The 13,701-nt window shown below is 50.0% G+C and overlaps 1 protein-coding gene across 1 annotated transcript; it reads right to left on the reverse strand.

Annotated features, from left to right (window-relative positions):
* Positions 1-7,666: 7,666 nt before the first annotated feature.
* On the reverse strand, positions 7,667-10,539 carry ANGPTL4 (angiopoietin like 4). The gene is made up of 4 exons (XM_029049817.2): positions 10,313-10,539; positions 9,951-10,046; positions 8,597-8,872; positions 7,667-8,302 (listed from the first exon to the last, which is right to left on the reverse strand). The coding sequence occupies exons 1-4, from the start codon at positions 10,320-10,322 to the stop codon at positions 8,121-8,123; spliced, it is 564 nt and encodes a 187-aa protein (XP_028905650.1). The 5' UTR covers positions 10,323-10,539; the 3' UTR covers positions 7,667-8,120.
* Positions 10,540-13,701: the final 3,162 nt, after the last annotated feature.

The following is a 13,701-nucleotide window of genomic DNA, read 5'->3' on the forward strand; positions in this document are numbered from 1 at the left end:
TTTTGTCTGTCTGTCTCCCCCAATTAGACTGTAAGCCCGTCAAAGGACTGTATCTGTTACTGATTTGTACATCCCAAGTGCTTAGTACAGTGCTCTGCACATAGTAAGCGCTCAATAAATACTATTGAATGAATTAATTAAACTGGATGAATGGCTGGCTGGATGGATATTGGCTCCATATCAGGGCTGGGAATGGAGTTAGAGGGGAAGAGAGGACGTGTGTGAGGATCCAGCCCACTGTAGCCTTCCTTCAGTGGCCAGCCTGCCAGTAAAATGCCCACCCATCACTCATTAAAGTGAATGGCTGTAGTCACCCCACCTCAGAGGTCCCGTCAACCCAACTTTAATTGCCATTACAACAGAAAGCTGCTCACACCTCAGTTCAAATTGTCCTCAAAGCAAGAACCCAGTCACCTACATCCATTCATTTAACCAAATGTATTTAATGAGCACACACTGCAATTAGGATTATTGAGCATTTTGCTATGTGCAGAGCAGTTTACTAGGTGCTTGACTCTACTAAGAACTGTAATTTTATAATAATAATAATGTTGGTATTTGTTAAGCACTTACTATGTGCAGAGCACTGTTCTAAGCGCTGGGGTAGATACAGGGTAATCAGATTGTCCCTCGTTAGGCTCACAGTCTTAATCCCCATTTTACAGATGAGGTCACTGAAGCACAGAGAAGTTGTGACTTGCCCACAGTCTATTTTTGATGCTATTGATGCCTGTCTACTTGTTTTGTTTTGTTGTCTGTCTCCCCCATCTAGCCTGTGAGCCCGTTGTTGGGTAGAGATTGTCTCTATCGGTTGCCAAATTGTACTTTCCAAGTGCTTAGTCCAGTGCTCTGCACACAGTAAGCTCTCAATAAATACAATTGAATGAATGAATTTTAACCGTCATCACAGCAAGAGTCTGAAATCACCCTAGCTCCGATGGTCATTCCGATGACTGCTCATGGTCACCCCCAGTTCCCAACTGCCTAAAGCACTGTACTAAGCACTGGGATAGATACAAGATAATCACGTTGGATACAGTCCTTGTCTCACATAGGGCTCACAGTCTAAGAGGGAAGGGAGAACAAGTATTGGATCCCCATTTTGCAGATGAGGGAATTGAGGCAAAGAGAAGTTAAGTGACTTGCCCAAGGTCATACCACTGAGAAGTGGCAGAGCCAGGATAAGAACTCAGGTCCTCTGACTCTCAGGCCTGTGCTCTGCCTGCTAGGCCACACGGCTTTCCGCTGATCACAGCGAGAGGCTGTCCTTATTCCGACTCTGTCTCCCAAAATCTGACCATCATCAAGTGGGAAGGTCTGGTCATCCCCAGTTCTGAGTGTAAGAGCTAGGTAGGTGTAACTATTGCTAAATTAAGAGATGTTGGTCATCTATCTATGACTTTCAAAATAATGAGTACTCTAGCAGTATTCATCCCAAACCTCATTACTACCAAAATAGATGGCTCCAGTCACCTTCAACTATTTTGGACTCCATAGGGAAGCAATATGGCTTAGTGGAAAGAGCCCAGGCTTGGGATTCAGGGGATCTAAGTTGTCTAATAACAGGCTCTGACACTTATCTGCTGTGTGACCTTGGACGAGTTATTTCATTTCTCTATGCCTCAGTTACCTCATCTGTAAAATGGGGATAAAATTACCTGTTCTCCCCACACTTAGACTATGAGCCCCATATGGGCCAGAGACTGTGTCAAATCTGATTATCTTGGGTGTAGCCCAGAGTTTAGTAGAGTGTGTAGTACATAATACTGATGGTATTTGTTAAGCGCTTACTATGTGCCAAGCACTGTTCTAAGCACTGGGGGCATAGAAGGTAATCAGGTTGTCCCACGTGGGGCTCACAGTCTTAATCCCCATTTGACAGATGAGGTACCTGAGGCACAGAGAAGTTAAGTGACTTGCCCAAAGTCACTCAGCTGATAAGCGGCGGAGCCAGGTATAGAACCCGTGATCTCTGACTCCCAAGCCCGTGCTCTTTCCACTGAGCCATGCTGCTTCTCTAGTGAGTGCTTAACAAATACCACAATAATTCTTCTTATTATAGTCAGCAGTGTGGCTTAGTGGATAGAGGATGGGGCTGGGACCCAGAAGGACCTGGGTTCTAATCCCAGCTCTGCCACTTGTCTGCTGTGTGACCTTGGGCAAGTTACTTCATTGGGAAAGCCTCAGTTACCTCATCTGTAAAATAGGGATTAAGACTGTGAGCCTGATGTGGGACAGGGATTGTGACCAACCCGATTTGCTTATATCCCCCTGGCACTTAGTACAGTGCCTGGCATTCATTCATTCATTCAATCGTGTTTATTGAGCGCTTACTGTATGCAGAGCACTAAGCGCTTGGAATGTACAACTCGGCAACAGATAGAGACAATCCCTGCCCAACAACGGGCTCACAGTCGGAAAGAGCCCGGGCTTGGGAGTCAGAGGTCGTGGGTTCTAATCCCAGCTCTGCCATTTGTCAGCTGTGTGACTTTGGTCAATCACTTCACTTCTCTGTGCCTCAGTTACCTCATCTGTAAAATGGGGATTAAGACTGTGAACCCCATGTGGGACAACCTAATTACCTTGTATCTACCCCAGTGCTTAGAACAGTGCTTGGCACAGAGGACGCGCTTAACAAATACCAGTATTATTATTATTATTATTATTATCAAAAGGGAGAGACAGAAAGACAAAACAAGTAGGCACATAGTAAGCACAAACACCACGATCATCATTATTATCATTATTATTATTATTATAGGCGCCAGTTGGTTCCAGCGGCTCCGCTCACATCATCCCTGTAAATGCAGCCCTCGACCCACTGCGTGAGCCTGTTGTGCAGGCAGGGGGAGAAGCAGCACGCCTTTCTCTGGGGCTCTTGTTCTTGCCGGCTTTATGGGGATGCTCCTGGGACTCCAGGCCCCTGTGGAGAGGTGCCAGCCGCAGAGCCGGCAGAGGACACTGATTTCTTTATGCCTCGGTCCTGGGTGACATCCCCAGCTGTCCCTGAATCGGGTTTCCTGCCTTCTTCCTCAGTCCACAAGAGGGAGCGGCCCTCTGCCAGTTTCTTGGGATTGGACTTGGACATCACAAGTCAGACTGGGATCTTGGGAGTGGGGGCTGAGGTCCCACCGGGGTGGCATTTCAGTGAGAAAATCTGAACGCCCAGGTCTTCTGACATGGTATGTAGCCTCTTAGAGGATCACAGCAGACGCAACAGCCACCCACGTGCCTTTCCCTGCCCAGAGCGCCAGACACCCATTCTGCCACTAGGACCAACGCACAGAGACAGGGGTCGCGGGACGGGTGAGTGTAATGCATAAGTGGGTTCGGTGCATAAGTGGGTAACGTATAAGTGAGTGTAACGCACATGTGAGTTTAGTGCATAAGTGGGTAATGTATAAGTGAGTATAACACACATGTGAGTTTAGTGCATAGGTGAGTAACGTATAAGCGAGTGTAATGCACAAGTGAGTTTAACGCATACGTGAGTGTAATGCATAAGTAAGTCTAAGGCATAAGTGGGTTCAGTGCATAAGTGGATTGAACGTCTAAGTGGATTTCTCCTGAGTGGGTGCGCACATGGTGAGAGCTAGCCGCCTCACCACGTGCAAGTAGCGCATACATGAATTTAACGCATAATTGGGTTTTAACGTACAAGTGGGTCTAACGTAAAAGTGGGTTTTAACGTGCAAGTGGGCTTAACGCCTAAGTGGGTTCCTCCTGAGTGGGTGAACACATGGTGGGAACTAGCCACCTCCCCACGTTGTGAGTAAACCATAAGCGAGCTCTGCCTGGGTGGGCCCAGGTGTCCGCCCACACGTGAGTTACATAGTGTATTCCTCCCATTAGGGAAGCTCTAACACCATATTCCTCCCAAAGGGGAAGCTTTAACACCATATTTCTCCCAAAAAAGAAGGCCGATTGTTGCGTCTAAATAATTAATTCAATTCGCCCCGCGGAATAAATTCTATACAAAACTCAGGTTTTCCATCCCCGGTCACTCTCTCTCTCTCTTGCTGCGCTGATTCCGAAATAACCTGTCCCCGGCGACGGGTGACACCATTCCCTTGATTCTATTTGTCGTGATTAAGTTGTCTTGTTTTTGTCCGTCTCCCCCGATTAGACTGTAAACCCATCAATGGGCAGGGTTTGTCTCTATCTGTTGCCAAATTGTACATTCCAAGCGCTTAGTATAGTGCTTTGCACATAGTAAGCACTCAATAAATACTATTGAATGAATGAATAACTGCCCAGCCTCAAGAAACGACACTCTGACAGTTAGGGAACACGGTAGGGCACGGCTCAAAGAATGCAGCCTAATGGGGAGGGGCTCTCTTTTGAAGTGGGTGTCACGTGAATCATGTGGCTAAGAAGTTGAGGCCGAAACAGTGCCAGGCAACAGTACCTCCAGATTAAAGGACGATCTCTTTCGTGAACATAATGCGGCAGGAACTGTTGGGCACCATCTGATCTTTCCAGTCCTGCGTACGTGCTAGTTTGTAAGCTCCTTGAGGACAGAGATCATGTCTATGTATCTATTGGATGCCCCAAAGTGTTTTGTATCACTATTATTACCATTCTTAATAACAGTTGTGGTATTTGTTAAGCGCTTACTATGTTCCAGGCACTGTACTAAGCGTTGGGGTGGATATAGGGCAATTGGGTTGGACACAGTCCCTGCCCCACATAATAATAATAATAATAATGGTATTAAGCGCTTACTATGTGCCAGGCAAGCTACTAAGCGCTGAGGTGCATACAAGCAAAACTGTCCCACTTGGGGCTCCCAGTCTCAATCCCCATTTTCCAGATGAGGTAACTGAGGCTCAGAGAAGTGAAGTGACTGAACAGTGCTTCGCACATAGTAAGCACTTAACAAACACCATCATCATACAACAGATACGTGGCGGAGCCGGAACTAGAACCCAGGTCCTTCTGATTCCCAGGCCCGTGCTCTATCCACTGAGCCACGCTGCTTCTCTCTCTGAGTGCAAGGCTCCACACACAATAAGTGCTGAATAAATACTACTGAGTGATTGATTAATGGAGATAACAGTAATAATGTTGGTATTTGTTAAGCGCTTACTATGTGCCGAGCACTGTTCTAAGTGCTGGGGTAGACACAAGGGAATCAGGTTGTCCCACGTGGGGCTCACAGTCTTAATCCCCATTTTACAGATGAGGTCACCGAGGCACCGAGAAGTTAAGTGACTTGCCCAAAGTCACACAGCTAAGTGGCCGAGCCGGGATTCGAACCCATGACCTCTGACTCCAAAGCCCGTGCTCTTTCCACTGAGCCATGCTGCTTTGGCAAGGAAGGACAGATCCAGTTTTAGGAATGTATATATGTACACTATATACAGTAGAAATGCAGTCATCCAAACTAATTGGGGCAGAAGCTACTTGCGATAACCTAGAACTGGGTAAAATGATCTGTTATCTCAGACAGGCACTGGCCCAGTTTCTTGGATTTCCTGAGCCAGCCTCGGTTTGGATGACCAACTTTGGGAATGAATAATCAGCTGCCTGACAGGGTCACTGGGCTAATACTGTAGGGCAGACAGGGGTAGAGTCCCATATGCAGGATTAAGATTAAAAGTGAGGCAGCATAGCCTCATGGAAAGAGCATGGGACTCGGGAGGCAGGAGACCTGAGTTCTAATCCCAGCTATGTCACTGGCTTGCTGGGTGACTTTGGGCAAGTTGCCTAGCCTCAATTTCCTTATTCATTCATTCAATAGTATTTATTGAGTGCTTACTATGTGCAGAGCACCGTACTAAGCGCTAGGAATGTACAATTCGGTAACAAAAAGAGACAATCCCTGCCCATTGTTGGGCTTACAGTCTAATCGGGGAAGACAGACGGACAAAAACAAGACAACTTAATCGCAATAAATAGAATCAAGGGGATGTACACCCCATTAGCAAAATAAATAGGGTAATAAAAATATATACAAATGAGCACAGTGCTGAGGGGAGGGGAAGGGAGAGGGGGAGGAGCAGAGGGAAAGGGGGGAAAGGAGGCTTAGCTGAGGGGAAGTGAAGGGGGGGCAGAGAGGGAGCAGAGGGAAAAGGGGAAGCTCAGTCGGGGAAGGCCTCTTGGAGGAGGTGAGCTCTCAGTAGGGTTACTGAGGGTAAAATATCTATCCTCCCTCCCATTTGGGGCCCTGCATGCAACAGGGACTGTGTCCAATCTGAATATCCTGAAGAGTACGTGGCTTAGCGGGTAGAACACAGCCCCAGAAGTCAGGAGGACCTGGGTTCTAACCCCAGCTCTGCCATTTGTCTGCCATGTGACCTTGGCTAAGTCACATAATTTCTCTGTGCTACAGTTACCTCATCTGCAAAATGGGTATTAAGATTGGGAGCCCCATGTGGGTCAAGGACTATGTCTAACCCAATTAGCTTGTATCTACCCCAGTGCTAGCCCTCTCAGGGTCACACCTGGAGAGTTTCCAATACTCTACCAGACACAACTACAGGAGAAAGAGTCAAGCAGAGGCCTACCCATTCCATTCCTATCTTGGGTAGTGAGCGGAGGGCAATCTGCTACAAGTCAAAACTCACCCGTGCTGGGCAGTGGCAGCATGGGACAGAGTCGAGGGCAGAGACTCGTTTACCGTGCAGAAGGAGGCAATGGTAAACCACTTCAGTACTTTTACCAAGAAAACTCTATGGATACGCTACCAGAACGATGGCAGATGGAAGTGGGGCGTTCTGGGAGAAAGATGTGTCTATGGCGTCACTATGGGTCAGATAAGACTAGATAGCATAAGACAACAACAACCCCAGTGCTCAGTATAGTGCCTGCACATAGTAAGTGCTTAACAAATACCATAAAAAAATCTTGGCATAAAGTAAGTGCTTAATAAATACCATCAATTAGGAGGACCAGGATTGAGAAGGAGCAGAGGTGTCAACTGAGTTGTGACCAGGTGGTTCTGAGAGCATCCAGAGCCCTGCGGTTTTGTCTTTATTTCTTTTATTATAAGATGACTCCGAAGGAGCCCTGGCATTTAGTACAAAAATAGTGACAGAGCTAGACATACTACAAAAACTGAGCAAGACTTTTAACAAAGCAGCTATTTATAAATTACCATGACCCCAGCACCAAGCTTAAATAAACAGCCATTGGACAAGGCCTCTCAATAAGCCCTCCAGTCCCTGTCCCAGAATCTCCCTCCACCCCCTGCCCTCCCAGTCCAGTCAATATGACTGAAGCAAGCTGAGGAAAGTGCCGTCTCCAGGAGAGCCACTGGGAGCCACTAGCAGATGCTTGATCAGTATCAGAGCTCAGGTCCCAGGTTTTCCCAGAGGTCTAATTGGTCCCATTACATCTTAGCCTTCTCCTGGCTCCTAGCAAGCCTTTCCTCTCAACCACCTCACCACCTTTCATTTGGTTTCCAGAAACATCCCCATAACATTCATGGTTGGGGTGGGGGTGGAGAAGAAGAGAGTGAGAACCAGCAATAGATATAGCATCCAGACCCTCTCTCTTCAAGGAACCAGGTGGTATCCCCAGGCAGGGAGCCCAGGAAGGTCACTGAGCTCACTGGCCCAGCAGGACTCTGCGAAAGGACACCCCATGAATAGCAGAGTTTGAGATAGCAGGCGGAATCCTTGCCCAAACCACTGGGTCTGGATCGGCGGGGGGGGGGGGGTGGGGGGGGCGGGGGGAGATAGTATAACAGGGCCATCAGTGGCTGTAGCTGACTTCCACGCTACTCCCCGGTGAAAGTCCAGAGGCATCCAGAAAGGGCAGAGACTAACCGACATTCACTCCAAGACACAGGCCCCCAAGGTGACCATCCTTGAGGTAACTGGTTCCTCCTGTTCTTCTTTCCTCCGAGCAGGAGCCAGGAGCCGGTTGGACCATCCTCTCCCAGGGTGTTTCTCGAGCCCCCGAGGGTCCCAACGCAGGGAGGGGAGGCGTTCCATAGGGGGAGCCCCATGGGATTGCAATCAGAGGAAAGTTCTCTCTCTGCCTCTTAGAGTTACAAGTCTTAGTGCCACAAGAGGCATTTCTCGGCTGAAAATCCTAGAGCTCCTCTCCCTGTCCGGAGCCTCGTCTCCTCCCTGGACTGTCCCAGCCCCAGGCGGTAAGCCAACAGGGCTGACCTAGGAGGAGGCTTTGGGCTCAGAGGGCCGAATCCGCATGGTGGTGGCTCGGAGTGGGTAGTAGCGTCCCCGCCACGCCTTCCAAAAGATGCCCTTTTTCCGCTGGTGCCGTTGCCGGGGGATGGAGAGGAAGTACTTCCCGTTGAGGTTGGAATGGCCACAGGTGCTGAACCACCACCCCCCTGGAGAGAGGAGGCAAGGATGAAGTCAGGGCCCAAGGCCAAGCATGCAGGGTTTGGTTCTGGTTTATGGGACCTCGAGGAGCTGGACAGCACGGCAAAGCTCTGGGTGGAGAAGGAGCTAAAGCTAGCACTGAGGCTGGAGCCAGGCTGATGCTGGAGCTAGGGTTGGGGTGAGGTTAGCACTGGAGTGGAGCCAGGGGTGGGGCTGGAGTTGGGGTTGGGGCCGGGGCCGGAGGGAGGCGGGGGTTGCCAGGACCTGGGTGGGGGCTATCCTGACCCCGTGATAACACTCACCCGAGAGGTGCTTAGCACAGTTCAGAGCAGCTTGGAGATCATGGTCCTTATCCCAGGTGGAGAAGGGAAGGGGCTGTCTGTCCCCAAGGGCTATCTCTGCCTCTCCAGTTCCAAGCTCCAGAAGTTGTAGGCTGTAGTCTGTGTCCTCTCCACCTAGGTGGAAGGGGAACTGGGCAGAGTAGAAGTTTCCTTCCCAGTCCTGCAGCTGGATGGAGAGGTAGTTTCTCCAGCCCTGTGCAAGCTGATGCATCTTCTCCAGGCCCAGCCAGAATTCCCCTGTAAATAGGAAAGCCTTGGTTAGCTACAGTTGGATGGGGGACTGAGCATCCTCTCCCCAGGTTCAGGCCAGAGCACACAGGTCATGCCACAGTCCATGCCGACCCAGCTTTGGGTTTGCCCCTAGCAGGGCCCACAGACTAGGTCCTTTCTTGTGGATTAGGAGGTCTCGTGAGGTGGCTGTGAGCAGAGCTGGACCAAGGGTGTGTGTGGTGGGGGCCGGGGGGGGGGGGGGGGGGGGGGGGGAAGAGTGTGTCCCTCTAGACTGTGAGCTTGTTGTGGGCAAGGATTCTCTAAGCACTTCCCCAAGTGCTTAGTACAGTGCTCTGCACACAATAAGTACTCAATAAATACGGTTGAATGAATGAATAGCATTGAATGAATGGCCACTACCATCCGGTGGGAACTAGAGGAGGTGTGAATGAGACAGCGGTGGTCTAGGGGCAAGAGCAAGCAACTTGGGATCAAGAGTCCCAGGTTCTAGTTCTGGCTCTGCAATTTGGCTTGGGGCAAGTCATTTTACTTCTTTGGGACTCAGTTTCCTCATTAAAAAAAAAAGGTATTAAGCGTTTACTGTGTGCCAGGCGATGTACTAAGTGCTGGGGTAGATACAAGCTAATCAGGGTGGACACATCTGTAAAATGGGGATAAGATACCTCTTCTTTACACCTCTTAGACTGTGAGCCCCACTGGGGACAGGGACTGTGTTCAATTGGATTAGCTCCCCCAGGGCTCAGAGCACAAAAATGCCATTATGTGAATGTGGATGAGCCCTGACAGGAAGGATTTTAACTCAATGCCCAGTCCCAGTGCTGGGAACGAAGTGCTGGCCAGGAGGCTGAGGACATTAAAGCTGAGGGATACAGGCCTACCCCCAGTTTGGGAATACTTTGATTGTCTGCTAGCCTGCTAGGAAGGGCTGGGCCTAGTGATCCCAGGTGGTGGGAAGGAGGGGCAGGACAACCCAACCCAAGGACTGGAAGGAGCAATCCAAGGCTCCCAGGGGTGTCCTGCTCTGCATGGAGGTGGGAGAATCCTGGAAGCCAGAGAGGAGGAATCTCCTCCAGAGAGCGCTCACCATGGGGGTCACCAAAGCCGGCTTTGTAGGTCTCCCAGGGCTGGTTAAAGTCCACGGAGCCATCCAGGCGTCTCTGAATCACTGTCCAACCGCCCTCTGCAAGAAAAAAAATCCCTCATCACAAGGACCGCAACCCAGTGGAACCTCCACCCACCCTGTTTAACCAAAGGCAAAGATTCCGTCTGGCTTGCAAACGAGGCCCCAAAATTGACTGTCCTCTCCCAAGCGCTTAGTACAGTGCTCTTCACAGAGTAAGCACTCAAATACAGTTGATTGATTGAACTGGCACTTGGCAAGGATTACCCAAACCCACTCTCCCCAGGAGAGTCCCCAACCTACCCAGGAATCCCTCTGCATCTCACCTGGAGTCATCTCGCAGTTTGCCAGGAAGGGCTGGGAGCCGGCAGGTTGGATCCAGAATACTCGGCTCTGGCGCTCCCCTTCCAGGAAGAGTTGGTGGCAGTCCAGGGGCAGTTCTGTGGAAGGAAGGATATGGGAAAATTAGAGAGGCAGCTGTGAGTTAGCTTAGATCAGGGAATCTCTGGGAACAAGCTATCTTGGGTAGGAGAATCCCAAGTAATCTCAAACATTTCAAAGAGGAGTGGGGGAGAGCAAAGGCGGTGCCTTCTGGGCTTCGGGTGGGGGGCGGGGAGCAGCACAAGGGCAGATGGTGGACCCCTGCCCCTAGGCCCCAGCCTCCCTCTCCCTGTACTGGCCTCCACGGGAGAGCCTGCAGTAGGGGAAAGGTCACAGCCTGGGTTTGAAACGGGGGGGGGGGGGGGGGGGGGGGGGGGGGCGAGTTAAAAGAGGACATTCCGCAGGCGTCTCAACTTTCCCCTAGTTTCCTCTCCTCCAATCCCTGCTACCCAGCAGCCTGGAGCCAAACCCCAATCTGGCCTTTATTACAAACATAATATTTGTCTCTGAAAAGTTTTGAACTTTTCCCTACTTGGCCTGGTCTCCACAGATGGAACGTAAAACTCCCAGCCATGGGGCTGGGGAGGGAGTCCTAGGGACAGCCCGGGGCAGAGAGCTCAGGACCACAGGGTGGTTTCAGCTTCCCCCTCCTTCCCCCAGCTATTCCTGTTGATTTCTGCTTCCCCCATTCCTTCAGCCAGCAGGCCTCTTTCCCCTTCCCCTGTTTCCTCTTACCCAAAAGTCCAACAGGCAGGAATATGCTCCCCAGCCTGGGTTTCTAAGAAGTTCACTCAACGCCATTGCCCCTTCAGGTATAGCCTGGTGGAAAGGACCCTGTCTCTGGGCGCAGAGTCACAGATTTGGTGGAGGAAAATTTAAAAATTCCATTAGAATTGATAATTGATGGTGGGGCTATCGGGTTGGGGGGAAGAGATGCCAAATGGATGGGGGGGAGTGAGGGGAGTGGGGTGGGGGTTGGGGGGTGTCTGAGTCTCTAAAGGGACTGAGAGTGGTAATAGCTGTTTTCATGAGTCAGGTATCCTGGAGCAGAGCCCTGCCCCAGCTGAACAATTTCCCATAATGAATGCCCTTGAGAATGGGGGACAGGGGAAAGGGCAAGGGGATAGCTGTAAAAGAGTCCTACTGAAGGGGGAGGGGCCCAGAATGAACTCATTTGCCAAGGTGATGCCCTCCTCCCTCTCCTTCGGCTGCTCTTGGCATTAGTGCTCTGAAGAGAATGGGGATTAGAATAGTAGTGCTGAATCTGCCCCATTCAACCTCGGGAATTCTCTGGGCAGTCAGCACTGTATTACTCAGTGTCTCTGCTTTCTTAATTGTTCGGCTCCATTTTCTTGACGGAAAAGCACTGAGGAATGTCACCCCTGCAACTACTCAGAGCTTAAACTTTTGCCTAGTTGGATGGCAGCCATGCGGCATGTGTGAGAGAAAGAGAGTGTGGGTGTGTGAATGAAGAACGTATGTGATGGAGAGGAAGTGTGTGTATGGTGTGTGTGTGTGTGTGTGTGTGTGTGTGTGAGAGAGAGAAAAGAGAGACCATTTAAGTGTCAGGTGAGAGAGGCAGTGTGTGAAAGATACATGTGAGGGAACTGTATGTGAAAAAGACAATGTGAGTGAGGCAAGCTAGATGGGAAACAGGAAAATGAGTGTAACAGAGAGGCAGGCGAGTGAAGGAGAGATGTCGTGAATCTAGGCAAAGGAGTGAGAGAGAGTTCAGGGTCAGCCACCTGTGAGGGACCCAGCAAGGCCATCAGAAAGTATCCTTCCTCCCTGCTGCCCTTACCTCTGCCCTATGGCCATACCTCTAAGCTAAAAATAGTCCCAGCAGTCAGAGGCAGGAGAAGTGCAAGGGCATACTCCAAAGAGGGAGGGTGGAGAGGGAGGGGAGACTTTGGCCAAGGGAAGTTTGACGTTGATAGGATGTATGAAAAAGTAAAGTGTGTGAGAGAAATGGGTGTGTGTGTGTTGGGAGATATGTAAGAGATGTAAGGTAGTGTGAGAAAGTAAGATGTGTGGGAGGGGGGTTGTGTTTGAGAAAAAGTGAGGTATGTGAGCAGTGTGAGATATGTGAAAGGTTGTGTGTGTGAGAGACAGCGAGGTCTGAGATCCGGGAGTTTGTGTGTGAGAGAGTGAGGTGTATGTGTGAGGAAAAAGTGAGGTGTATGTGAGAGAGAAAGGTTTGTGTGTGGGAATGAGAGCTGGGTCTGTGAGAGGTTTGTAAGCAACAACACATATGTGTGTGCATGCCTACGTGCCTGGTGCCTGACGTGGCCATATGCAGATGGGGCCCTTCGTCTGGGAGTGACTCACTGCTTCTTTGTTCACTGAGTTGGAGAAGATGGGCGAAAGGAGTAGGCAAGATGAGGTAGTTGGTTGCTCTGCCTGGTCCCTCGCATAGCCCCTTGTCCCTTGATGGGAAATATCTAGCTCTCAGGATCAGCAGGGAGGGATCGATTATAAGGGAGGCCAGATGGAGACAGGGGCAGGGAAACCACTAGAGAGTGAATTCCCGGATTTTCTCCAATGGGGCAACCCCAGCCCAACCAAGGAGATATGACTCCTTGGCCCCAGGAGAAAAGGCCACTACATCAAGCTACTGCCCACCAGGTCAAACTTTCTATGAGTGAATTTAGAGAAGCAGTATGGCCCAGTGGAAAGAACACAGAAGATTAGGGTTTTACTCTCGACTTTACCGCTTGCCTACTTGCTGTGTGACCTTGGGCAAGTCACTTGACTTCTCTGTGCCTCAGTTTCCTCATCTCCCTTCTCCTTAGACTGTGCTCTGCACACAGTAAGCGCTAGGGATTGTGTCTGAACTACCTAATGTTTAGTACAGTGCTTGGCACATAGCACTTAAATACCACAGTTATTGTTATGCTGCCTGAGCCACAGGGAGAGGTGGTCTGAGTCAAAGATGTGCTGAGGAACTGCTGTCATCCTCATTCTTTCCCCAATACCCGCTCCCCGTGCGTTTGATCAGAGTTTCCAAAGCCAGGCTCTAGCAGCCCTCTGGACCCTCTGACGTGGCCCTGGTGTGAACCATAACTTGAAACAGTCTGAAATGAGTTGATAAACAGTCAGAATCATCTGAAATTTCCTGAATCAAGCTTTACAGAGGAAAGATGCTCTTGCTATGCATAAATCCAAAATATAGATTAGAGACCAAAAACTCTGAAACAAAGTAGCCTACAGTTCAGTCTATTCAGCCTGTTCTCCAGGGCAGCTACAGTCTAAGCAGCTGCGACCCTCAGGCATGGGAGTGGAGGCAAAAAACAAAAAACCATTCCTGCTCCCAACTGAATGTGATCCCAGAGAA

The sequence above is a fragment of the Ornithorhynchus anatinus genome, chromosome X1 (assembly GCF_004115215.2).
Source record: "Ornithorhynchus anatinus isolate Pmale09 chromosome X1, mOrnAna1.pri.v4, whole genome shotgun sequence".
Classification (NCBI taxonomy): Eukaryota; Metazoa; Chordata; class Mammalia; order Monotremata; family Ornithorhynchidae; genus Ornithorhynchus; species Ornithorhynchus anatinus.